Source organism: Lynx rufus, unplaced genomic scaffold, assembly GCF_022079265.1.
Source record: "Lynx rufus isolate CCGP_SWC_20201006 ecotype Redwood Valley unplaced genomic scaffold, mLynRuf1.p SCAF_16, whole genome shotgun sequence".
Taxonomy (NCBI): Eukaryota; Metazoa; Chordata; class Mammalia; order Carnivora; family Felidae; genus Lynx; species Lynx rufus.
The window spans coordinates 11,138,837-11,164,484 of record NW_025814830.1 but is presented as its reverse complement, the minus strand read 5'-3'; the positions used below and the strand labels follow the sequence as shown (position 1 = coordinate 11,164,484).

Genomic DNA, 25,648 nt, shown 5'->3' with positions numbered 1-25,648 from the left:
GTCTCCCTGCCGCCCGCCCTCCGGCTGCTGCCCCGTGTGCCCGCAGAAAGGAACTGGGAGGCTGGAGAGCTGATCGTTAGTTGTTTCCGTTTTTAATTTGTCTCCAATAAGCAACATTATCTGCCCCTCCCCGCATGGGAAGTGGGTCCCAAGGGAAGGGGACCGGCACCCGCTTCGGGCGTCGGAGGCACAGACCAGGGAGGCCTTCAGGCTCAGCTCCCCCCCCAGAGTGGGAGTGATGTTTGAGGGGCCCGCCCAGGGTAGGTTGGACTGGCCCGACTTGGCCACAGGCCCCGAGGAGCAGTGGAGGGCATGGGGAGCCCTGGGAGCCCTGGGAGCCCTGGGGCCCGGGGCGGAATAGTTAGGAGTTTAGAGGCGGCCCTGGCCCGGGGAGCAGTTAGAGATGAGGGGAGGTTGACCCTCGGCCCTGCGGGTGGTTAGAGACCGCGGGCTGTTACAGCCGGGCTGCCCAGGCCTCGGCCCCTGGGAGGTGTTAGAGATCTGCGCGGGTCAGGGGGCTGGGAACCCAGTTTTGAGAGGAAGTGGTTAAGAGACTGGGACGAGGTTCTGAGCTCCCCAGACGAGAGCCGCAAGTTAGAGGGGGCCAGGGCTGGCTGGGGCTCTGCTGTCCCAGATTTGCTGGGCATCCTTCCCCGGGGGACGTGGCTGTCACTGGGGTTTCTCTCCCTCCGAGGTTCTGGCCTCCTCCTTGGCAGGAGGTGGGGACTTCCTGGGCGAAGTTGAAGGGTTGGGGTTAGGGCTCCCCGACCCCGCCTGCTGGGCATCTATGCTGGCATGCTCCTTCCGGACGAGGTCCTCCAGCTCCTTCTGCGGGGGGCAGAGTTCACCGAGGTCAGAGGTCACCGTGCATCCTGGGGTCAGAGAACCTGCGGGGCAGGGGACTAGGGACTGGGCTCAGGGTGGGCCGAGGTGGCCCAACTCCTTACCTTCCATCCAAGGAGGTCAGCAAGGGCCAGGCAGCCCTGGTCACAGTCACCCAGCCAGGCCACGTCCCTGTGGGTGGGACAGTCAGAGCTCCCAGGCTTGTCCCAGGCCCCTGCCCGCTCTTCCCAGTCCCTGTATCTTCACACCCTCCCTCTCACCTTGGCCCTGACCCTCACAGGCCCAGGACTCACCGGTAGGCCTTCTTGGAGTCGAAGTCCATGCCTCCTCCCAGGCCCATCATCATCCCCAGGAAAGGGTCCGTCTGTGGGGGCGGGGGGAGAGCTCAGAGCACAGACCCTGGAGCCAGGTGGCCTGGGTTTGTTCCCTGCTCTGTGACTTTGTTCAAGTGACTTGGCCTCTCTGAACCTCAGTTTCCTTATCTGTAGAGTAGGGGCAACTACCAAACCACTCCCAGCCCCGGCCCGTCGGCGGGTTAATACTTAGAAAGTACTTAGGGGGCGTCTGGCTGGCTCAGTAGGTAGAGCACGCAACTGTCTTTTATTTTTTAATTTTTTGATGTTTATTTATTTTTGAAGGAGAGATAGAGCACAAGCAGGGGAGCGGCAGGGAGAGAGGGAGACACAGAATCTGAAACAGGCTCCAGGCTCTGAGCTGTCAGCATAGAGCCGGACGTGGGGCTCAAACCCAGGAACCGTGAGATCATGACCTGAGCCGAAGTTGGACGCATAACCGACTAGGCCACCCAGGCGCCCCAAGATAAAATTTTTAAAGATAAAAATAAATACAAAAAGGAAAGTGCTTAGGACAGCATCTGGCACACGGCATGTTTGGCCTGTTGGAGGAAGCAGCCCTCCCCAGGGATGAGGGAGGGAGGCCACCTCAGGAAAAGAGCCAAAAGAGGGAGGGGGCGCCTCCCGACCAACTCGCCCTGACTCTTCACTTGCAGGAGGCACAGAGCTCCTGTTCTGGCTCGGGTTGCTCTGAGTTGGGGTCTGTCACTTGGTTCAGAAGAGTCCCGAGCGACCCAGGGGCCTGTAGAATCTCCGAGTCGAGGTGGCCTGACCTCTGACCCTCCGGGTTCTGGAATCCCTGGCCTGAGCTGAGGGGTCCCAGGTCTCCAGGAAGGCAGCGAAAGGGAAAGTGGGACCCGGGTGGGGAGGGGGAGGGGAGGGGGGGGCTCCAATAAGAGCCAACTCACCTGCCCGGTCTTCTCCTTGTTGATGAGCAGGCGCGGGGTAGACAGGGGTGCCCTGGGGGGTGGCGAGCCGAGTGGTAAGGACCTGTCCCGGCTCCCCCCCCTCCCCAGAGGCCCCCCCCGCGGTCCCCACTCCCAACCTACTTGCCGATGAGGGATGCAAAGGGCTGCACCTGCAGCGAGGTGCCCATGATGAGGAGAAGGTCCACCTTCAGGAAGTCCTACGAAGCGGGGGGGCCGGTGAGGGTTCCCGAGGCTCAACCGGCTGAGGCTGCGCCGCCTCCCCCTGCTTGCCCACCCGCAGCTAGTTGGGGAAGCCACCTGCCCCCGGGCACGCCCCGGCTGCCCCTGCTTCGGGGGAGCGGGGAGTGTGGGGCGGGCCGGGGGTGGGGCACTTACTGACTGCATGCAGGAGAAGAACCTGGCCGGGAGGTTCTCACCGAAGAACACGATGTCTGAGGCAGAGTTGGATGGACACACGGACACAGACACAGAAAGAGAAGGTGAAACGGGAGGCAGAGACAGGCACATCGAAAGAGAGAGAGACAGAGAGAGAGAGAAAACAGGCAGGAGCAGGAGGCAGACCCGAGGGCAGTGGGGGCAGGGGCTACGGAACCCCTTCTCCGTGGGGGCAGATTCAGGGCACTGGTCAGGGACAGAGGGTGGCCAGGGGTGGGGTGGACGGGGCTCGTGGCGGGGGCGGGGGCGGGGGGGGGCCGGTCTCACCAGGCTTCACCACGCTGTGACATTTCTCACACTTGGGAGTCACCTCGGAGAAGATCTTCTCTGGGCGTGGGGAAGGGGAAGGGAGAGGACGAGACGTGAGCCGCTCCGGGCCCCGGGGTTGTGGGGCTGCAGCCTGCCCACCTCCTTCGTGGTCAGCAAACACGCCCCAGGCCCTGGGGGGCCTCCGGGGTGTCTGCCCGGCTCCCCTCTTAGAGAGCCGCCCCCACCTCCCCCAACCCCAGGATTCCCGGGGTGTCTCCGGGCACCAGGCTACAGCTATTGAATTAAGAACAGATGAACGAGCAGAAACTTGTCCTCAGAAGGGGCGAAGGAGCCCGCCCACCCCCACCTGGGCGAAAAAGCTGTCCGGGTGGGTCTGGGAGGGGAGCCCTATTTTCTCCTGGGTGAGAGGCCTCGTGCGTCCCAGGCCTGGTGCCAGAGAGGCAGGAATATGCAGATGACCCTGGGGTGGGGACACTTCCTTAGGCCCAGCTGCTTCCCGTCCCCTGGCTCTGTGACAGACACCTCCACACACACACACACACACACACACACACACACCAGCCTTATGACAACCACGCTCCTTACTGCTTATTGATTAAGGACGCTGGGACGCGCTGGGACACGCTGTCACAGGCAATCCACAGAGCCCTAGCTGATTTGTCCCACTATTGGTTCCTTCCTTCGACACGTATTGACAGAGCACTGTTTTACTGCCTGTCATTTTCTGAGGGATGTCGGCACTGACAGCAGGAGGTTGTGCGGGCGGCGCGTGGGCCGCTGCCGCCAGCGACACGGGACGGGGTCGCGTGCGTCGCCCCTCGCCCCCCGTCCCCCCCCCCCCCCCGCCGCGCCGGAGCTATTCAAGAATCGTCGCCCCAGGGGTGGTCAGCTGGCGTTTTAGCAGAAAGGCCACACTCTGGAGGCCCCGCTACAAATGCTGCAGCTGTCCCGTCTCACACGGACACCAGGGGCTTTGTGAAACCAGCATAAAGAGCGTCACAAATGGCTTTCCCTGGGTGAAATGCGTGACTTCTCAGCCGCACAATGGATGTCAGGCAAAGGCTCTCACTGGCATTCGAGAAATGTGGACTGGCCGAATTTTTTGCCGCCTCCCCCCCCCCCTTTTTTTTTTGACACGCTGCCCTTCCACGAACAGGGACTCGGACTTTAGCAAGCCCCGTAGCCTGCGCCTCTAGGGCCAGCCCTCCGCCTTCACCCCTGACCGAGCCTCACACTCCATGGAATCTGCTTGCCCGAATCCGACTCACGGGCTATCGGGTCCTGTGCCTCTAGCACAGGGCTGTCCAACGTGGTGGTCGCGGCCCTGGCTTTTAACGTCTCAACTCATAAAAACGACAAGAAAGATGAAAAATTCAGTTCCGTGGTCACCTTGGCTGCCATACTGGAGAGCGCAGATCGGGAATATTTCCCTCCTCTCACTCTCAGAAAGTTCTATCAGACGGTTCTGCTCTTTGCAGAATGTAGCTGCGTTTGCCTCCAGGAGCCCCTCGTGTACGGTCAGATCAGAGCCCCTCAAAGGGCAAAGAGCGAGGGTGTCATGACCGCAGAGAACAGACCAACTGGGGGCCTCTGTGCCAACGCGCATCTGTGCGGGTGGCTGAATTCGGTCCGGAGCTCGCTTCCGTTATAGCCTGGTTGTGAGCTGGAGCTGGGAGCGATGAAACCCCGCTGCCCCCTCCCATCTTGGGGGGCGGCCACTGTCTGCTAAGAAGAGCCACAGAGCAGGACAGAACGGGTGCCCGGGGGTGGGTGGGGGGGGCGTGGAGGCCCCGTCGGTGGCTGCTCGGCAGGGGGCCTGCCCTCGAGGGGAGCCCGGGGCGCCTCACCTTTCATCCAGCTTAGCGTGTACTCCCGTCGGCAGAGGGCGCTGGTGCAGTGTGACGTGTAGAAGGTGCCGTGGGCCTCCACCAGGTCCTCGGGCTCCAGCCCCGCCACCCGCTCCAGGGTGTCTATGTTCTGCAGGGAGAGGAGGCAGCGGGAAGAGGCTCAGCAAGGAGACACATCCCTCCCGGGCGGCAGGGGGAGCGGGGCGTTGCCAGGAGAAGCCCGCAAGGGGCGGGGTGTGCCCGTAAACTCCTCCGGCCGCCCCGACAGTGCCACTGAAAGTGTGGAAGTCGCAGATGGCTCAAGGTGGGGCCCAAACTCCTCTGTCTGTGAGCCCAGGCCCACGGCCACCGTCAGCCCGCATGGGGTTCTTCTGCACACTCAGACACCTCTCCTAACGTCTTTCCGGAAATTTGTTTCGTCAGGGCCCCACAGCGTTAGTGCCACCTGCCAGAAATTTGTCGAAAGTAACGTACAAACCTACAATGCCTCCGTTGTAAATAGAACCCCTCAGATGTGGCATCCTTGTGCAGTGCGCAACCTGCACAGCTGTATGTGGCAGGCCTGGCCAAGCAGCAACATAAAGGAATCAGGAGGGTTTATTTGGTTCTTTGCCATCACCGTCTTCCTACTTAGCAGTCGGCTTTCTCGCCGGGGGCTGTTTCGGAGATGGCATATTAACTTGCGTTCTTTTAAGACACAGGTATTCTCCGTGTCAGATCAAGCAAGGCTATTCTTCCCTTCCACAGAGACATATGTGCTCTCATTTTGCCTCGAGCACGCAGCCCCTTGGGGGCAGCTTTTGTTTGCCCGCGAGGAATGCTGTAGAGGCAGGTGGTGACACAGCACACCCGCAGACGCCACACAGAGACGGCCGGTCACGTGCGGCCCGCAGCTGAGACTCCGCGAGCAGCCAAAAGGATTCTCTTTCAAGGGCAGACGGCCCCAGCCGCTCTCTCTGCTCCCTGCCAGCGATCAGCCTGTTCCCCAAATGCACAGACAAGAGCCACTGTTCCCAGACTCTCTGCAGCCTGTCCCCTCCCCCTGCATTAGTTTTCCCTTTGTTACTTGACTCAGTCTACTGCCTCGCTCGCTCGTGAGCCAGCAGTGTGCGTGCAAATAAATAAAGGGCCTGTAAAAGAACTACTTAAATGCCTCTGTTATTCTCTCAGGCCACTTTTGATAGAGAAACCACAAACAAGAAAACAACGAGGCTGACCTGTATGTTCCGATATTCAAATGATCTCTCCAAGATGTTAAAAGGCACAGAAGAACAAAGGCTATGGGAAAACTATATATGAATGCGTCTATTTGTTTGCCTACGTATGGAATTTTTTTTTTGAGAGAGAGAGAGAGAGGGAGCAGGGGAGGGGCGGAGAGAGGGAGAGAGAGAATCCCAAGCAGGCTCCACACTGCCAGCCTAGAGCCCGACACGGGGCTCGAACCCACGAACCGTGAGATCGTGACCCAAGCCGAAGTCGGACGCTTAACCGACTGAGCCACGCAGGTGCCTCTGAAGTCTGGATTTTCATCTGGGATCTCTTGCTTTTTAAACTTTGGCTCACTTTTTTTTTTTTTAATTTTTTTTTTTTTTCAACGTTTATTTATTTTTGGGACAGAGAGAGACAGAGCATGAACGGGGGAGGGGCAGAGAGAGAGGGAGACACAGAATCGGAAACAGGCTCCAGGCTCTGAGCCATGAGCCCAGAGCCCGACGCGGGGCTCGAACTCACGGACCGCGAGATCGTGACCTGGCTGAAGTCGGACGCCTAACCGACTGCGCCACCCAGGCGCCCCTCACTTTTTGTTTCAAAACACCGTGTCCCCCCTGATGGACACGAAGGCAATGGCAGCTTTGAAAAAGCTGGGGCGCCTGGCTGGCTCAGCTGGTAGAGCGTGCAAGTCTTGATCTCGGGGTTGTGAGTTCGAGTTCTCACGCTGGGTGTAGAGATTACTTAAAAATAAAATTGAAAGAAAGAAAGAAAGAAAGAAAGAAAGAAAGAAAGAAAGAAAGAAAGAAAGAAAGAAAGAAACAGAGAAAAAGAAAGGAAGGAAGAAAAAGAAAGGAAGAAAGAGAAAGAAAGAAAGAAAGAAAGAGAAAAAAGAAAGAAAGAAAGAGAGAAAGAAAGAAAGAAAGAAAGAAAGAGAAAGAAAGAGAGAAAAGAAAGAAGTGGCTATGGAAGGGTCTTCCACGCAAGAAGCTAAAGAAAGCCAAGTACAAGCCCTGTGTGGAGTGTAGGTGCCACGTATATATTTAAAGGACCAGAAGCTGCCTTGCTGTGGCGCTCACAGTGGCTTGAGCCAACAGGGCGAGCGTTCTCATGTTTGAACGGATCCTTGTATCTTGAGATAAAAATAGCGTCATGCGGAGCTCCAAAAGCGCTGTGTCATCGCAATTCAGAAAGAAGTGAAGACAATGTGTTCCAGAAAACTGGGTCAGTGACTCAAAAAGCGGCCGAGGTTGACGGAGAGGGTGACGAGTGTGAAAGGCAAAGAACGGTTTCGTGACACATGAGAGGGGACATGGTTCTCCACGTTTATCTGTTTTCTGTAATAGGCCCTTCTGGAGCGGCAGGTGCAGTTAAATCCGTGCACGAAATACGGCGAGTAGGGGAGAACCGCCCGCGCCCTCCCCCGGACCCCGGCGCGGATTTATGCCGGTTTCCACGCACACACAGCCTGCAGTCCGCTTGCTTCCCAGGGAGGGCTCACGGGGTTCTGCCTCGGGCACAGCCGGGCAGTGAGCGCTCAGGGCGGCCTGCCGGCTCCACCTTCAAAACAGATTGGTAACCCGCACACTTCTCCCCTCCTTGGCCCCCACCCTGGGCCAGCCTCCATATTCTCCTGCTTGGACCGTCACAGCAGCTTCCTCCCTGGTCTGTCCGGAGGGACACCTGGCTCAGGTCACGTCCCCTGTCCTGCGGCACCGTCCTACTCAGCGGCGTAAAGGACAAAGCCCTTCCTGCGGCCCCCAGATCCCCCGCGGTCTGTCCCTGTCACCTCACTGAGCTCGCCCCCTCCATTCTCTACTGCCGTCCTCTCTGCTCATTCAGATCCAGCGTCTCGAACACGCCGAATACGGTCTCACCTCAGGACCTTTGCCCTGGCTGTTCCCTTCGGCTGGAACACACTCTCCCCTCCAGGTCTTTGTCTAAATGGCCCCTTCTCAGTGAGGCCTTCCCTGACACCCTGTCGACAAGATGTCCTCCTTATCCATCTTGCCCAGTGTCTCTCTCCCCACATGAGATGAGCAGCTCTGGGGGGGCGGGGATGTCGCTGCCAGCAGGGCCTGGCACGGGGCCTGCGCTCTGTAAACACTCGTGGCGGAAGAGGACTACGAGGGCCGTGCTGCAGATTTCAGGCAATCGTGCCCGGAAGGCACTGGGCTTCGAGTGAGCGTTTTGTATCATGTCTGAGCCACGTCCCGTGGATAAAACTGACTCTGGGAAGAGAGGTCGGGTTTTTGCTGAGCCGGGGGGGGGGGGGTGGTGTCCTCCTGGAAGGAGGCGGCTGTCCCTTCCCCGGCTGCCACCACCAGCCCTGGGCAGCTAGGCAGGAGCGCCTGACCCCATCTGAGAAATCTGGACTTAAAAATTCATCCTCCCCCTGGTGGCAGCCTCGCGGGCTGCAGGCTCCACACAGCCAGGTGCGGGGAGAAGTATTAGGACTCCCGTTCACGCTCACGTATTCTCTCTCTCTTTTATAATTTTGGGTTCTGAGGTCTCACGTAGAGCGTGATATCACTGCTACATTACGTAATGGATTAAAAATAATTGTCTTAATGTCTTTATTTCTGAAAGAGAGAGACGGAGGAAAAGCAGACCGGGGAGGGACAGAGAGAGAGGGAGACACGGGATCTAAAGCAGGCCTCAGCGCCGAGCCCGACGCAGGGCTGGACGCAGGGCTCAACCCCACGAGCCGGGAGATCATGACCTAAGCCAAAGTCGGATGCTTACCCGCCTGAGCCACCCAGGCGCCCCACATCGAGTAACTTCAATGCGTATTCACAGGCACTCGTAAAACACGTATTCATAAAACGAAGGAAGAGGCGCAGTTTTTACCGTTAGGGGTGCGAGACCCCCAAAACGTCTTGCTGACTAGTCCAGAAGCCAACAAGGTGAGCCGTCCTTGCCAGAGAACCCCAGGGCGAGGCCTCGGCTAAGCACCTGACACGCGTGAGCCATGGCCCGCGGCACGTACAACGCCTTAGGGCACATTATTTAAAGGTGCCCCTTCCTAACGGCTCCGTGTCCAGCAGTTGGAAAACGGTCATAACGCACAGATCCGGTTAGACCGAGTCACTCCGTGGCCGGGTGCGGAAACCCCTAACCAAACACGAGATCTACAGTGCCCGTGGCAGCCCCCAGACGTGAGGTCCTGTCTCACTACGCACGGGATGGCTCCCAGAGGAGCTCGCTGTCGCGCCACCACGGACCCGAAGGGTGAAGCCGTCCTGGCCTCTGCTTCACAGAAGGGGAAACCGAGGCTGAGAGGGGGTAAGGGACGCACTGCGGGCCAGGGGGCGGGGCACTGAGGCTCCAGGACCACCCGGCCAGCCCTCCTCCCAGGGACGCCCACGGCCGCCTACCTGCGTGTAGCAGCGCAGAAGCAGCCCTTTCTCCTTCAGCAGGCGGATGAAGTAGTGACAGACGGTCGGCTGCGGGGGAGCAATGGGAACATCGTGATAATGACACAGCACGTTCGGCATGAGCCAGGAACTGTTCTAGGCGCTCTGGCTGTTTTACCTCATGGAACCATCACACGTCGGTCTGGGGTGGGGGGGGTTGGGCGGGGGGGGGCACGGACCGACACCAGCCCCATTTCACAGACGAGGAAACTGAGGCACAGCTTGCCAGATCGCACAGGTGCAGAGTTGGGATCCGTACGCAATCGGCCTGGCTCCCGTCTGGGGTCTTACGTGTACTGTTAATTCAGGTAAGCCTTCCAAGAGGTTTCATAGGCTATCATCAGCTTCATTTTACAGATGAGAAAACTGAGGCTCAAGGTCACAAGGGCAGGAAGTGAGCGACCAGGAGTTGGACCCAGGCAGCCTAGAGCCCATGCGACATTTGTCTGAGAGGCCCCAGGGGAAGCCTTCCCATGCCTTGCTGTTTCCCCCAAGCTTTCCTGTCCACTAGGGAAAAGAGAGCTCACCTTGAACTGTCCAGGGTAGAGTTCCTTGGCAAGAGCAAAGAAGGGCTCTGGATGTTTCTGTGGGAGAGAGAACCGGAATCCTGATGGTGAGCTGAGCCCTGCGGTCAGGGGATCCCATCCCCCCACCATTACAGACGTTCCTCCCCGGGCAACACACACCTTGAAGTAGCCAATCTCAAAGATGGCCTCCGGGTAGGGAAGACGGTATTTCTCCAGGTTGGCGTAGAGGCCCGTGGATGGGGAGCGGAAGTCAGGGATGCCCGCGGCTGGGGGAGGAGGGGCAGGGAGCAATGGGTCAGGGACCTCGGCCCCATCTATACCACATCCTCCTCTGTCAAGGGCCCAGACGTGGCTCCCCCAGCCTCTGAAAGGGGGGCCCCCAACATGGGAATGGCTACTGGGGGAAGGGAGGCACTTACACGTGGAGATCCCAGCTCCCACCAAACAGATGACCCTGCGACCTGGAGGAAAGGAGTTTATGCATCATGTGACAGTATGCTCAGCCCCCCAATGACAACGTCCTAGCCCCCAAGACTGTTTACTCAGTGCCAGGCCCTGGGACCAACATTTCAGATGCATGGATGGCCTTCCCAATCACCTCGAGGCAGGGGGAGTTAACGCGCCCATTATACAGATGAGGAAACCAGGGCTCAGGGAGAGCAAGGGTCACACAGTCAACTGAAGGAAGAGCCGGCATTGGGACAAGGAATCTACGGGTTGAAATGATGCCAACTTAGATTCGAGAAAAGGCCACTCGGAGGGAAGTTTCTCCTTCTGACTAGTTCTAGAGAAAGCGTACGAGATCTTAGTGAGAAGGCTGGGGGGCACAGGTGTCCTGGCGAAGAGCTATGGCTTATTGTAAAAAAACCTCTGGCCACACCTCACCTTTTTTTCCCCCTTAACTGTTTGTTTGTTTTTGAGAAAGAGAAAACACAAGCGGGGGAGGGGCAGAGAGCAGGGGAGACACAGAATCCGAAGCAGGCTCCAGGCTCTGAGCTGTCTGCACAGAGCCCCTTGGGGGGCTCCAACCCGCGAACCGTGAGTTCATGACCTGAGCCAAAGTTGGACACTTAACCAACTGAGCCACCCCGGCGCCCCCACGCCTCACCGTTTGGACACAGTCTTGGATGACCATCTATTTCTAGCATATCATACACATTCCTTCCTGCTCACCGGTGAGGAGGGAGGTGTCTTAGTTCAGATCTCCCCTCTGGGCTTCAGCTTCCTGCTCTGTAAAATGGGCATCCTTACAGTACTGACTTCACGGGGCCGTCGAGAGAATGAATTCATTCATGTAAAGCTTAGATCAGTGCCCGGCACTGAGCAAACACTATATACGTGTTTCTGTTATTCTTTTGAGTCAATTGTACTTCGTGAGACCCAGGATTTGTACACATGTAGGCACTTTGTTCCGCCATTTCCCCCAGCTTTCAGAAAAGAAGATAGGAAGGGGGGCCTGGGCGGCTCAGTCAGTTGAGCGCCCGACTCTTGATTGCCTGACTCTTGATCTCGGTTCAGGTCATGATCTCCACTGTTCGTGAGATCAAGCCCTGCACTGGGCTCTGTGCTGACAGCATGGAGCCTGCTTGGGATTCTCTCTCTCTCTCTCTCTCTCTCTCTCTCTGCTCCTCCCCCTCTCAAGATAAATAAATAAACTAAAAAAAAATTATAAAAAGAAAAGAAAAGAAAACGGGAAGACACGGTAGGAGTTAAATCATTTCAAAAATACTCGGGGCTGTGCAGAAATAGTCCTATCGCCTCGTCAGCTGCTGGCTGGCGGACAGCCCTGCCACGCGGTACCCTGGCACCTGCCCATCGCTGATGGACAGACACAAGTGTGAGGCCCCTGAACCGGCTACCTCCGGCGTGTCCTGTGCAAAAGAGGACGGCAAGGGTGACGAGGCCCTCCGCTCCGGGACGCCCTCGGGCCAGGCACAGCTGGGGCCAGCTGGGGCCACACGGGAGGGAGCACGTGGTCTGGATTCAGGGGGCCTGGGGTCGAGTCCTGACTGCCTCTTGCCAGCTGTGTGACCCTGCAGCCAGTCACGGCCTCTCTGGGCCTCTGCTTCCTGCTCTGTCCAGATCACCCTTGTGATGACCTCACAGGTACAATGTGAAGACCAAATGACAGGGCGCCTATCAAGTGCTTAGCTCGGTTGCTGGCATATGGTGAGGGCTCGGTTAACTGCTGTCCTTTACTGTTGCCCCTCATAGGCGGCCTTATAGACAACTGTCCTAAAACCCAGGTGCAGGAGGACGGAAGGAACAAAAGCTTTGTGGCCATTGCCTGTGTTCTCCGTGGGGCACACCCTGGCCAGGAGGAGCCCTGCAGACGGCTGGCCGGCCTGCCCCGGGAGAGGGAGGCTCAGGGCACGAAGCCTGGACGCCCGAGCAGGGAGCAGGCAGCAGCCCGAGGACAGGGAAACGGGAGAAGACGTCCTCAACAAAAGGCTGTTCAGGACCCTCAAAGGGTCGATTGTTCTAGTTGAGGACTGCCGAGGGCCCGGTTTCCCAGACTCTGGTGACCTCAACTTGCGAGAAATATACATGACACTGACACGGTGACCTAGTAGAGAGGCACCCACGTACCAGCCCTGAAACACGCTTCCTGTAATACTTGTCATAGGGTCCGCGGATCGTGCTCTGTTCCGGGCCCTCTTCCAGGCATTTCCATCTCTGTTAATTTATGGCACCCTAAGGACCCTACGAGGTATTCCTATTGGCATCACCTTCATTCTATCAAACAGGCCCGGCCGATCAGCAATGGATGTGTGACCCGGGTCTGGCCAATCAGAGACACGGAGATGGGTTTTGGGATAGGAGTCTGACCCAACGTGGCCCCAACTGGAGCCACTCTCTGCTCTTTGGCCTGGACCATTTTGCTCGAACCACTGGAAGAAAGATGCCCTCTTCGGTGGGAGGGGCTAGTCCTGGCCTTCGGGACTGCCAGGTGCCACCTCTACCTCAACAAGAACCCCGGACGGGGTTATTAAGGTTTCTGACATCATGGAAGCCTCTGAATCCAGCAGTGCTCAGTGCTGGGTTTTAGTTAGAGGGGCGGCACCCTCTTTCCGGTGTAATAAGCCGTGTGCGTTGGGCTCCTCGTGTTACTTGCCAACAAAAGGTGTGAATGGCGAATGGCTCAAGTGGCCGGGGCAAAAGCAAGTCAGGGGCAACGCAGGCCCGGGTCTTACAGCGCTCGCTCTGCATGTAGCGGGTCACCCCTTCCAGGGTCAGCTCGTCCAGCAGCCGCTCCTTCTGGGTGCCCAGGCCCAGCGTCTGGGAGAAGAAATGCCGCAGGAAGTCCACTGGCCAAAAAGCAGAGAGAGAACAGCAGGGTGGGCGTTCGGTCCGGGTGCTCAAGGGCCCCGCCCCGGGATCCCCCACCCACCCTCCCGCAACCAGGGACCTCGGGCGCTGGCTCCGCACCCATTATGACATACTTTGAACGTCACCTTCGGTGGCGGCGAGGGGCAGAAATGGGATCCCTGCCCGAGGCGGCTCCCCCGGGACCCCATTCCCGGGAAGATACTCACTCTCGGCCTCTCCGCCAGCCGCTCCTCCCTCAGTGTCTGAATCTGAGTCCTGGAAGGGGTGGGGGTGGGGTGAGCAGGCCCCAGAAGTGGGGTGAGGGAGGGAGGAGAGGGGAGGGTGGCACCCGGGTCTGGGGGAAAAGCCTCCGGCTGGGAGTGGGCCCAAGGAAGTGAGGTGCGGTGGGGGGCCGGCGTGCGGGCTCTGGGGTGGGCTGCCTGGGCTGGAAACCTGGTCCTGCTACTCCGGAGGAGTGCGCAGCGGCCTGTGCGTTCTCGGCTGTTCTGAGCCTGACGCTCTTTATCTCGGGAATGGAGCTCGGAGGGCACTGCCTCGGAGGGCCACCTGAGATGAAATGGTTGACCTACGAGAGGTGCTCCAAGCAGCAGCCGGTGGGGTTCCGGCACCCCTGCAGCCCTCCTCGCTCCAGTCTCTCCTGTGAATGAGGCCAGTGGAAACGCCTCGGTCCTCACCCTGGGGCCCTGGGCTCCTGCTCGAAGCCCCGGACACCACCTTTCCGACACATCCATCTCATTGTATACTCCTCCCCTCGATCAGGCCCCCAGATGGCGGGTCTGAGACTCTGTCCTGGGCCTTCCCTACTTCCTCTCTCCACCTTTCCTGGGCTAGCTGCCTCATGGCCTTGGCCCGGGCGTGGATGATGCTACCTCTTTGTCCCCGGATACGGGGTTCCCGCAGCCTCCTGGATGCCTCCCCTGAAGTGACCCCTGCCCTCTCTTTCCCACCGTGTTCCAAACTGGCCTTAGCATCTCTCCTGAACCTGCTCTTCCTCCTAGGTCCTAGCTCAGTGTGGCTTCTGTCCCCGAGTCTTTGTTTCCTTCTCCTGCCCTCCTGCCATGATGTGTCCCCCTGCCCAGGGCTCCACCTGGGTCCAGCCTGTTCCCCCTCCGGGGTCCCTGTCCTGGCCTCCTCCCTGAGCTCCCAGCCTCAGCCTTCACCTCCGATCTACTCGACGGCCCTCGGGGTGATGGCCTGGCTGTGTCAGGCCACCACCCCCTCGGCTCCAAGGGCCCCTCTTACTGGCTTCTCCAGTCTAACCGTCCAATCACCCCCACGTATGGAGTCTGCCATGATGTTAGCTCCAAGATGGCAGGGACTTTTCGTGTTCACCGCCGGATGCCCAGCACCAACCAACAACAGGGTCTGGCCCCTGGCAGTTGCTCCAGAACCATCCACCACTGAACGAACGGATACCTGCTGTGCGCAGGGCTGGGTCCTGCAATGGACCTCGCAAAAACCACAGTTCTGACCAACTCATTCTCCTGCTTAAAACCCCTCCGACCAGCCCCTCCCCCATCATTCTCTGCTCTGGTTCCAAGCCTTTTTGAATAGGAACTGCCCTTCCAGACGTATTTACATTTTTTTTTTTTATTATTATTGCTTTCTAAGATTACATAAGCTTTGCAAAAACTCTGGCCATTAGACAATGTACGACTTGAGGCGCTTGCCTCGAGTTCCCTCACCCACCCCGGGTCAATATAACCACTATTAACAGCAGAATGGCAATCGCTCTAGATTTTTTTCCCTGCCTATAAAACTCACTATTTTTCCAGAAATGGGTCCTACCATAGTACGATGCTGCACCTCGCGGTTTCCGCAGAACAATATACTATAGATCCAGCTCCTCCTTTAAAAAAGCTACATAGTGTTGCATTGTAAGGACGCACTATACTTCATTTAACCCGTCTGCTGACAGCCATTTGGGCTGTTTCCAGTTTTGGCCTGTCACAGACAATGCTGCAATTTACATCCTCGGATCTCTCTTTCTGGGACTGAGGATCCCTTTTGAACATTAAACCTTTTGCTGTGACAGTGGTTGAGCCCTAGGAGCCAGGCGAGGGAGAAGCCCTGGCCTGGCAGGAGGCTTTTACCCCCTCAGCGTGGCCCTGCCCCGCATCTGTCAGGGGCTTTAAGCATTCCAGCTTCGGCGCTGCCCTACATCTGAACAGTGATCTCGCGTCTGTGGGTGGCCTGGCATTCTTTCAGCAGCGGACAGTGAGGCTCTGTGGAAGGACTCGAGGGCCCTGCCCCGCGTGTGGGAGCCACTTGGCCTAAGGGGGAGCCAGAGGTGCTGGTGGGGCCTTCAAGCCTCTGTGAGGTGTCCTGTCTACCTCTCCCTGAGGTGTCTGGAAGGCAACGTGCCGGGTGCTGTAGGTTGCAAAGCAGTCCCTGCTCTTCTAGCTGGGGGACAGAGGACAAGTCGCTTAACAGCTCTGCCTCGGATTCCTCATCTGTAAAATGGCCACAATAGGTCTTGCTCCCCCCAGGGATTCTGGGAAGACGAAATGAGATGATGTACACAGAGCACTGAGCAGAGTACCTGGCTGGAATAAGGACTCAATAAATGCTAACCTCGAATATAACAAGCTAACCACTCCCAGCCACCTGACTGCTGACCACATTACACCCTTCGTGTCCCCCAGTCTTTGCACAAGCTGTATGCTCTGCGTGGAGTGCCATTTCTCACTCTGCCTAAGAAAATTCTAAGTCAGTCTTCGCTCACTGTGATGTGTCTGTATCTCAGTCTGACTCCTAGCCCAGCCTGTGGATTCCTCCTGGGAAGGGACTGGCTAGAATCCCTGTGGCCCCACAAAGTTTACTCTTCCTCGAGCTACTTTCAGAATCACCCTGTAGGGTCATTTTCTAGTCACTTGTCCATGAGATCTGTGAGTTCTGTGATCAAACTGGATACCTGTCTCTTCCATGCCCAGCATAAATGAAGTTCAGAAAGGATAGGGGTAGGGGGCAAGGAAAGAGAAAAGTTTGGGAGGGCAGGCCTGGAGTTAAGGGGGCACACCCCTCTCTGACAATTCCCAGAATCCACCATTCCCCAGGAGGCTGAACCAGGAGTTGGGGCAAGGGACTGGGGCAGTGAGCTGAGGGCCCTGGGGTAACTGTCTCCCCTCTGCCACCTCCCCCCCAGTGTGGGGTGCGGGAACAAGTCCATCTCTCTCCTTCCCTCCACCCTTCCCCAAATCTCACCTGAGCCTCCTGCACCTTCCCTGCCTGGGTCTCCAGAGGGTCAGAGGCTGGGGGAGGAGGGGGAGCAGACGTGGTTACAGTGCGGGGCACAGTTAAGGGGGAATGAAGGGCTTCAAAGCAGAAGGGCAGGGGGCAAGAAGACCCACCAACCTAATTATACTGGGGTGGGAGGTGGTGGCAAAAATGGAGCAGAGGGAGGGAAGGGATGGAGGGGGAAGCAGATATTACAGTGGACAGTACTGGCAGGAGAGGTGGTTAGTGAGGGACAAACAGCCTGGGACAGGAAGGTTTAGGAGAGGGAGGAGAAAGTAAGGCATACAGGGCAGGATGAGGACTTAGGAGAAGTGAGGAAGGAAATAGTGAGTGAGTGAGTGTGTGTGTGTGAGCACGCGCGAATCCAGGGAGGGTTAGGTTTACAAACAGAGGGAAGTTTGAAAAGGAAGACAAGAGATAAGAAGAGATACTCTGACTAGAGACGAATTTAGAAAGGGAGGTGCAGTGGGGATGGTATGTTTAGGGGGGACGCAGGAACTAGAGGGAAGAGATAGGAAGGGACGCCAGGGGTCCCCTAGCATCCTACAGTTCCCCCTAACAACCAGGTACCCTTAGCAACCGGGTCTGCGGCAATCTAAATCCTTAGCAACGAGGGTCCCCAGCAACCAAGGTGCGAGAAACAGGCGATCGTTAGTAACTTGGGGGACGTGGCAAACGGACCCTCAAAATCTCGCGACCCAGAAACCCAACAATCTAGCAGGATGGATCACTTGGCAACGACCTCCCGTACCCCCAATCCCACTCTCCGCCATGCAGTCCCAACCTCCAGCCCCACCATGCCCATTCTCGGGCCCCGGGGCCTGCAGCCCTCAGCCAGGCCCCGGCGCGGCCCGACCCTCCCACCGGGGCCCCCGACTCACGGTCCGGCTCGGCCATGGGCGCGGGGCGGGGGCCCTCGGTGCTGTCACCGACTGCTCTGTCCCGTGACGGCACCGGAAACAGGAGGGGCAGAGACCAGGCAGAGAACTACAACTCCCGGCAACCATCGCGGATGCATACAGGCTTTCACACAACGTCCGGGGAGCGGCTCTTAGGTTAAAAAGACTTGCGGACAGGAGGACTACGAGTCCCAGAGGGCTCCGCGCCGGCAGCCATGTTGGTAAAGGGCGCCCGGAAAATGTGGGAATGGGTAGAGAGTCGCGGTCCATCTGAATACTCTGATTGGTCATGGTGTGGTAAGGGGGCGGGGCGCGTACTCTTTACCTCACTCTGATTGGATAAATCAGGGGGAGTGTTGGGGAATTCCCCGCAGGGCGGAAGCGCCCGGACCTCAGGCAGAGCTTAGTTATAGGCGGGCGGCCGCTGGGACCCCTGAGGCGTCGGGGGCTATGGCGGGGGTCGCGTGCTTGGGGAAAGTTGCGGAGGCCGACGAATGGTGCGACAGTGGCCTGGGCTCTCTGGGTCCGGACGCAGCAGCCCCCGGAGGACCGGGGCTGGGCGCCGAGCTGGGCCCGGGTCTGTCGTGGGCGCCCCTCGTCTTCGGCTACGTCACTGAGGATGGGGACACGTGAGTGAACCTTAGGCTGCCAAACCGGGCCCAAGGATCCGACGTCTGATTCCTTATTAGTCTCTGAACCCGGCTTCCTAACCTTTCACTCCTGAATCTAACTTGTGATGCTTGACTTTCTGATCCCTAACCGCCAAGCCCTAACCTCAGTAAAAGCAATTTACTGTCCAACTTTGATCTTAGCGCCTTAATTTCTGATCTTCCTTTCTTGAACTCTGGTTCATAGAGAGCTCCACATCCCTATCCATTGATCCCAAAACTCTATTGATCTTCCTGACCTTATTCCTGAGACCTTTGTTAGAGCTGTAGTTCAGACAGCCCCCTCCTGACCTCCTACCTCCAAATATGATCTTTGATCCTTAGCTCCTGCTTTATGAGCCTGGGACTCAGATTTCCAAAATTAATACTTGGCCTTGACTCCAAGATTCTACCTTCTGAGCACTGACCTTAAAATCTTACATTCAAAGAGAAAACGTAAGCTCCATTATAGCAGGGTTCACGTGTGAAATATTTATTGAACACTACCAGGTTCCAGGGCCTGTTTTAGGTGCTGTGATAAAGCAGTGAAGAAAACAGACAAAAGCTTAAACCCTTGTGGAGTTTGCGTTCCAAGGGTGGGTATATCGATAGGACAGATGGACTGACAGGAAGACAGGAAGGAAGCGGGGAGGGAAAAAAGGAGAAAGAAGGAAAGAAAGAGTCAGAGAAGGAAAGAAAGACACAAAGTGAGAATGAGCGAAAGAGAGAGGAAAGGAAGAAAGACAGAAAAATGAAAAACAATATAAAAGAAAGGCAGGGAAACGGTATGTCTGAAGGTAGTAAGGTCTTTGGGAAAAAATAAAGCAGGAAAATGAGACCAGTGAATTATTTGGGGGGGAGCACTCCATGTAGAAGGGACAATGGTTGTAAAGGCCCCTGTGACGGATTGTACTGGGTTTTTTGTTCATTGTGTTAACTCTTCTGTCCTCAGTGACCGAACAGTGCTTGACCCATAATACGCACTCAGGAAATAGTGATCTTTTTGAAGAACCAGCTTAAGTTTCATTAATTTTCTTTATTGGATTTTTGCTTTCTATTTCATTGATCTCTGTTCTGACTTTCATTCTTGCCCTTCTTTTGCTTACTTTGGGTTTAATTTGTTCTTTTTCTTTTTCTTTTTTTTTTTGTTTCTTAAGGTGGCAGCTGAGCTTTTCCATTTGAGACCTTTCTTTTCTAATATAGGTGTTTCATGCTGTAAATTTCCCATAGTACTGCTTTAGCAGTCTCACAAATTCTGATATACTGTGTTTTCATTTTCATTTAATTCAATATACTTTCTAATTTCTCTTTTGATTCCTTCTTTGGCCAGTGGATTATTTAGAAGTATGTTATTTAGTTTCAAGGTATTTGGAAGGTCTTCTAAATGTCCCTTTTTAAATTGATTTTTTAAAAAGTTTTATTTATTTAAGTAATCTCTACACCCCATGCGGGGCTTGAACTCATGACCCCAGGATCAGGAGTCACATGATCTTCTGACTGAGCCAGCCAGGTGCCCTTTTTTTTTGTAATGGCTTTTCAATTTAATTCCATTGTAGACTGAGAACATACTTTATGTGACTTGAATCCTCTTAAACTTATTGAGAATTGTTTTATGGTGGAGAACATTATGTGTGCACTTGAATGGATATTCTGTTGTTGGGTACAGTGTTCTCTATTTTTTTTAAAAAACTTTTTAATGTTTATTTATTTTTGAGAGAGAGACAGAGACAGAGAGAGTGCCAGCAGGGGAGAAGCAGAGAGAGAGGGAGATACAGAATCCAAAGCAGGCTCCAGGCTCCGAGCTGTCAGCACAGCGCCCGACGCGGGGCTCGAACTCAAGAGCCATGAGATCATGACCCGAGCTGAAGTCGGATGCTTAACCGACTAAAATTTTTAAGTAATCTCTACTCCCAACGTGCGGCTCAAACTGACAACCTAGAACTCACAACCATGCTTTACTGACTGAGCCAGCCAGGCCCTCTGGCTTTACTAACTTTCTCTTTGTTCTGTTATTTAAATGGTTGGCCAACTGTGGCCTCCAGGCGAAATCTGGCCAGCCATCTGCTTTCGTAAGGCTGTGAGCTACTAATGGTTTTTACATTTTCAATGGTTGAAAAAAATCAGAAGAGAAGAAGAATATTTTGCCGCAAGTGAAAGTTACGTGAAATTCACATTTCAGACTGCACAAAGAAAGTTATGTTGGAATACAGCCATGCAGGGTCATTTGTATATTGCCAGTGGCTGCTTTTGTATCACAAGTGCAGAGCTGAGTAGGTGAAAAGAGACACGGTAGGATCCACAAAGCCTAAAATCTTTAACTGGCCTTTATAGAAAAAGTTTGCTGACTTCTGCTTTTTTGGGCTTATATGTCATTTCACATAGGGTAAAAGATGAAAGAACTTTAGAAGAGAATATATTTCCATCTGTCCCCTCCTGGCCTCGACGTCATTGTTGCCATACATTCCACTTACACGTGTGTCCTAAACTCCCCCATACTTTGTTAGTATTTTTGTTTAAACAGTCAGCTATTTTTCCAAATTACCTTCTGAAGAGCCTTACAGTAACAAGAGAAAAAAAATCTTCCATATTTACCCACATAGTTACTATTTTCAGTTTTCGTTATTCTTCTCTGTCAGTTCGTATTGTGGTCTGATGTCATTTTCCTTTTGCTCGCAGATTTCCTTTAATGTTGCTTTGGCGATATGGGTCTGCTGCTGATGAGTTTTCTCGGCGTCATTAGTTTGTCTTCATGTTTGAAAGACGTTTTCGCTGGGTTAAAGAATTCTGGGTTGACTGTCTTTGAATACTTGAAAGTGGTGCTCCATTGTGTTCCCTTGCCTTATTTTTATTTTTCTGTACTTAAAGTAGTTTTGCCTCTGGCTCGTGTGAAATTTTTGTTTTCATCATTGGTTTTGAACAGGACTTTTATGTTGGGCCTTTGCATAGTTTTTTTTTGTTGTTGTTGTTTTTTTGTCTTTTTGTTTTTTTTCAGTATTTCTTGTTCTTGGGAGTCATTGAGCTTCTTGGATCTGTGGATTTGGAAAATTAAATTAAGTGTCTGACTCCGGCTCAGGTCACGATCTCGCAGTTTCTGAGTTCAAGCCCCGCAACCAGCTCAGTGCCAACAGCTCAGAGCCTGGAGCCGGCTTTGGATTCTGTGTCTCCGTCTCTCTCCGCCCCTACCTGCTCGCAGTCCGTCTCTTTCTCTCTCTTTCAAAAATAAATAAACGTTAAAAAAAATGTTCTCTTGTGTTTCATTAAGAATAGCTCTTATGGTGAAGTCTTCAAGTTTGCTAATCTTTTTTCCTGCGGTGTTTAATCTGCTACTAATCCCACCCAGTGTATTTTTCATTTCAGATGCTATAGTTTTTATCACTAGGAGTTTGGTTTGAGTCTTTTTTTTTTTTTTTTATCATCCATGTCTCTACTTAACTTTTTGAATGTTTGAGATTCACTTATAATGAACTCTTTTAATGTTTTTGTTCGTTAATTCCAACATCTGGGTCATTTCTGGGTCAATTTCAACGGATTGATCATTCTCATTATGGATCATGTTTTCCTGCTTATTTGCCTACCTGGTAATCTTTGATTAGATGCCAAATATTGTGAATTTTACCTTGTTAGGCCAGCAAGTTGTGGATTCCTATAAATATTGTTGAGTGTTGTTTTGGGATGCAGTTAAACTACTTGTAAGCAGTTCGGGCTATCTGGGTGGCTTAGTTGGTTGAGTGTCTGACTTCTGCTCAGGTCACGATCTCATGGTTAGTGAGTTTGAGCCCCACATCGGGCTCGGTACTGATAGCTTAGAGCCTGGAGCCTGCTTGGGATTCTGTGTCTCCTTCTCTCTCTCTGCCCCCCTTCCTTACTTGCCTTCTGTCTGTCTCTCTCTCTCTCTCTTTCTCTCTCTCTCAAAAATAGATAAACATTAAAAAAAAACCCAACTACTTGTAAGCGGATTGATCCTTTGGGGTTTTGCTTTTATGATTTGTTGGGTGGGTCCTGAGCAGCCCTCATCTAGGGCTTATTATTCCCCACAACTGAGGTAAGAACCTTCCAGAGTATTCTACCCAAGGTCCTTGGGTTTTTCCTAGTCTGATTGGTGGGAACAGGCATTATTCCTGGTCTCCTGTGAGCGATGGGCATGTTTCCCTAATCTTTTTGGATGGTTTCTTCACACCCCTGCATTAATCAGCACTCTCCCAAATACTCGAGAGGCCCCTCTGTAGACCCCCCAGGGTCTCTCCCTGTTCAGCCCTCTCCTCTTGGGTTCTCTGTCCTCTGACTCTAGCTGCCTGCCTTCCCCAGCCTCCCCTCCTTCTTGCCTCGTATGCAATCTGCGAGGCCCCTCTCTGTGCGGTGTCTACTCTCAAGACGGTAAACTTGGCAATCAGTTGAAGGGCTCACCTCATTTTGTTTCCTCTTTAGGGATCATGGTCATTCATTGCATGAGGACTAGTATCTGGAAAACTGTTGCTTCCTATACCATAGTTTGTCAGATTTTTTCGGTTGATTCAGATGGGAGGGAAATCTGGTCCCTGTTATTTCGTCTTGGGAGGCAGTAGAAGTCCTACTTAATACACAGCGATTAGGGGCGCCTGGGTGGCTCAGTTGGTTAAGCATCCGACTTCAGCTCAGGTCATGATCTCGCGGTTCGTGGGTTCGAGCCCCGCATCGGGCTCCACGCCCACAGTGCGGAAGCTTGCTTGGGATTCTCTCTCTCTCTCTCCCTCTCTCTGCCCTTCCCCCACTCTCACTTTTTTTCTCTCTCTCTCTCAAAGTAAATAAATAAACTTAAAAAATTTTTTAAAAACCAAAGCACTGATTAAACAAATATGCTGACTTAACTGACCTGACCCTCCTAGATTCCTGACAGTTGGTTCCAGACTTCTATGCTCTGCTCCCTGTTTTTGTCTTCAGGGCATTGCACTTGGCAGTGATTCATCAGCATGAGCCCTTCCTGGATTTCCTCCTAGGCTTCGCGGCTGGCACCGAGTACCTGGACTTGCAGAATGACCTGGGCCAGGTGAGCCCCCCGGGGACAGTTCAGGGCTTGGGACTGGGTTCTCCGTGCACCCCCTGATCCCTGCCCTCTGCTCCCGCAGACAGCCCTTCACCTGGCAGCCATCCTGGGGGAGGCCTCCACAGTGGAGAAGTTGTACGCGGCGGGTGCCGGGTTGCGTGTGGCGGAGCGCGGGGGCCACACGGCACTGCACCTGGCCTGTCGCATGAGGGCACACGCCTGCGCCCGTGTGCTACTCCAGCCCCGTCCCCGGTGCGCCAGGGGAGCCCCCAACACCTACCTCGCTCAGGGCCCCGACCACACCTCTGACGCCGACCGCCTGCCTGTTGCCTCATACCCCGACCCCGACTCGGAGAAGGAAGATGACGAGAGCGAGGAGGATTGGAAGCTGCAGCTGGAGGCTGAAAACTATGAGGGTGAGGGGTTCTCAGGCACCGGGCAGGGCTCGGGCTCCCAGGCGGAGCGAGAATTCCCGGCTCTGGGCTCGGTTCTCCTGACTCAAGACCCAGCCCCTTGGGGAATAATACCGAGGCTTCAGGAGCCCAGGCATTGGGAACGGTCCCCAGTCGAGCCCCAGATTACTGAGACTTGGTCATGTGGAGCTCGGAACCCGGACCACTTGGGACCCAGACCTGTCACCCACAGGCCTGGAGCCACTAAGATCCAGTTGTTGGGTCCAGCTTGCCCAGCCTGAAGGCACAGCTCCCGCCCTCTCACCAGCCACAGGTTCCAGCCCGCCCGGGACGAGGGAACTCAAGGCCCAGGTTCCCAGAGATTGACACTGGGTTCAAGGACAGTCCTCAGCCAGGCCTCATGAGAAAAAAGGCATCTGAGTCTCGGCTCCCCCACCTCTAAGCCCGACTGCCTGGACCTAAGCCCCTTCCACAAAGGGACTGAGATCACCCAGGACCCCGTGTCTAGGGCCCACTCCACCTTCCAAGGTCGCAGGCCCTTCAACTACTCGGGACCCAGGAATTTGGGGTCCAGGCCCTTTGTGAAGTAAAGACCAGAGACTCGGTCTCCTGGTCCCAAGATCCAGGCCTCCTGTCCAAAGCCCCCAGGCTCTTCATCCATAAGCCCCAGACATGCCACAAGCCAGGCATTGGCACCCCCAGTAAGTTCCAGACCACCGAGACGTAGGCATTTGGGCTGCAGAAGCCTCTTTGACATACCCAGGAAATCAGGAGCTGTACCCCAAACTCAGTCTCCTCAGGCCACAAAGCCGTCCCCTGGGACCTTGGCATTTGAGGCCCAGGCCTCTCACCCCCATCGTCCGACACCTGTCGCCCTATCCACAGGCCATACCCCGCTTCACGTGGCCGTCATCCACAAAGACGCAGAGATGGTCCAGCTGCTCCGGGAGGCTGGAGCTGACCTCAACAAACCGGTGAGCTGCCCTGGGGAGAGGATGTGGCAGGGAGGCTTGGCCCCCAGAGTGGGGCAGGGTCTCCCTGACCCCTCTGTTGCGCCTCGCAGGAGCCCACGTGCGGCCGGAGCCCCCTGCACTTGGCAGTGGAGGCCCAAGCAGCCGACGTGCTGGAGCTTCTCCTGAGGGCAGGGGCCGACCCTGCCGCCCGCATGTACGGTGGCCGCACCCCACTGGGTAGTGCCACGCTCCGGCCCAACCCCATCCTCGCCCGCCTTCTCCGTGCACATGGAGCCGCTGAGCCCGAGGACGAGGACGACAGACCCGGCCCCTGCAGCAGCAGTAGCGACAGTGACAGCGGGGACGAGGGCGTGAGTGGGGGGGCAGGACCGGGCGGCCCAGCCGGGGGCTCAGGGTAAACGGGCAGACGGGAAGGGGGAGAAGAGACATTAGGCAGCACGTTGAGACTGACCTCGGGCTGCTGTGATTCGAGAACTCGGGCAGCTGTGCAGGGAGACCTGGGCAGGGGTGGTGGGGAGCACGCGGGTAGTGGTGGTGGGGAACCGAAGGCAAGGGCAGAGGTGGAACTCGGGCAGAGTTAGAGAAAAGACCTCGATCGTGGTGACTGATAATGGTACTGGTTGGCAATGGTGGCTGACAGCGTAGGGAGTGATCTCACAGGGCAGGAGTCGGAGAACTCAGGCTCCGGGAAGCACTGATTCCAACCCTGGTGGCAGTGGGGAGAGACCTCCGGTGAGGAGGTTGCACTGGAGAACCCAGGTGGCAGAGACCCCACTCTGGGCAGGGACGATGTTGGGGGCGCGGCGAGGAATCTGGGTAGAGGCAGAGGGAGGGGGCGGAGGAGGGAGACCCCAGTGGCTGTGGCTGCCTAAGTACTGGGAAAGCAGTGGGGCCGGAGCCCAGGCAGTGGTGGTGGGAGAACACAGGTGACCTTGAACGTGGTGTGTGGAAAACTAAGAGCAGGGAAGTTGACGGATGACTGGGCGAGCTGGGGCTTCGAGACAAGACCCAGCTGTCGGGGTGGGTGGAAGCAGCTGGACAGCAGGCGGGGTGACAGCCGCCTGAGCCCCTGTGCCTGCCCCCTTTGTCCCCAGGATGAATACGACGACATCGTGGTCCACAGTGGCCGCGGCCAAAACCGGCTACCTCCCACCCCAGCCTCGAAACCTCTCCCTGATGACCCCGTCTGACCTCATTGTTAATAGGATTTCCAATTTAATAAAATCCCAGTTCTGACAACCAGAGACCGTTCCCGGGTCCCTGTCTGTCTAACATCAAGTGCCACACGAGCCTTAGCGG

At 55.5% G+C, this 25,648-nt stretch overlaps 2 protein-coding genes across 6 annotated transcripts; one reads left to right on the top strand and one right to left on the bottom strand.

The window, feature by feature from the left end:
• Window positions 1–76: 76 nt before the first annotated feature.
• SIRT2 (sirtuin 2) lies at window positions 77–17,346 on the bottom strand. Of its 5 annotated transcripts, none has more exons than XM_047078097.1 (16): window positions 17,278–17,346; window positions 13,592–13,705; window positions 13,366–13,414; window positions 13,024–13,137; window positions 10,249–10,290; window positions 9,989–10,095; window positions 9,830–9,886; window positions 9,264–9,332; window positions 4,678–4,807; window positions 2,828–2,887; window positions 2,501–2,556; window positions 2,246–2,322; window positions 2,105–2,156; window positions 1,137–1,207; window positions 948–1,014; window positions 77–828 (listed from the first exon to the last, which is right to left on the bottom strand). In XM_047078097.1, coding segments are annotated over exons 3-16 (1,062 nt in total). In that variant the 5' UTR covers window positions 13,367–13,414; window positions 13,592–13,705; window positions 17,278–17,346; the 3' UTR covers window positions 77–669. The 5 variants fall into 5 exon arrangements, with proteins under 5 accessions (XP_046934053.1, XP_046934052.1, XP_046934051.1 ...); XM_047078096.1 differs by lacking the exon at window positions 13,592–13,705 and adding an exon at window positions 16,364–16,410 and having other exon boundaries at window positions 17,278–17,309; XM_047078095.1 differs by lacking the exon at window positions 13,592–13,705 and adding an exon at window positions 13,729–13,796 and having other exon boundaries at window positions 17,278–17,308.
• Window positions 17,347–17,684: 338 nt separating this feature from the next.
• Window positions 17,685–25,593, top strand: NFKBIB (NFKB inhibitor beta). The gene is made up of 6 exons (XM_047078088.1): window positions 17,685–17,924; window positions 22,860–22,965; window positions 23,045–23,378; window positions 24,261–24,349; window positions 24,439–24,699; window positions 25,444–25,593. Exons 1-6 carry the CDS (start codon window positions 17,746–17,748, stop codon window positions 25,537–25,539), a joined length of 1,065 nt encoding a protein of 354 aa, XP_046934044.1. The 5' UTR covers window positions 17,685–17,745; the 3' UTR covers window positions 25,540–25,593.
• Window positions 25,594–25,648: the final 55 nt, after the last annotated feature.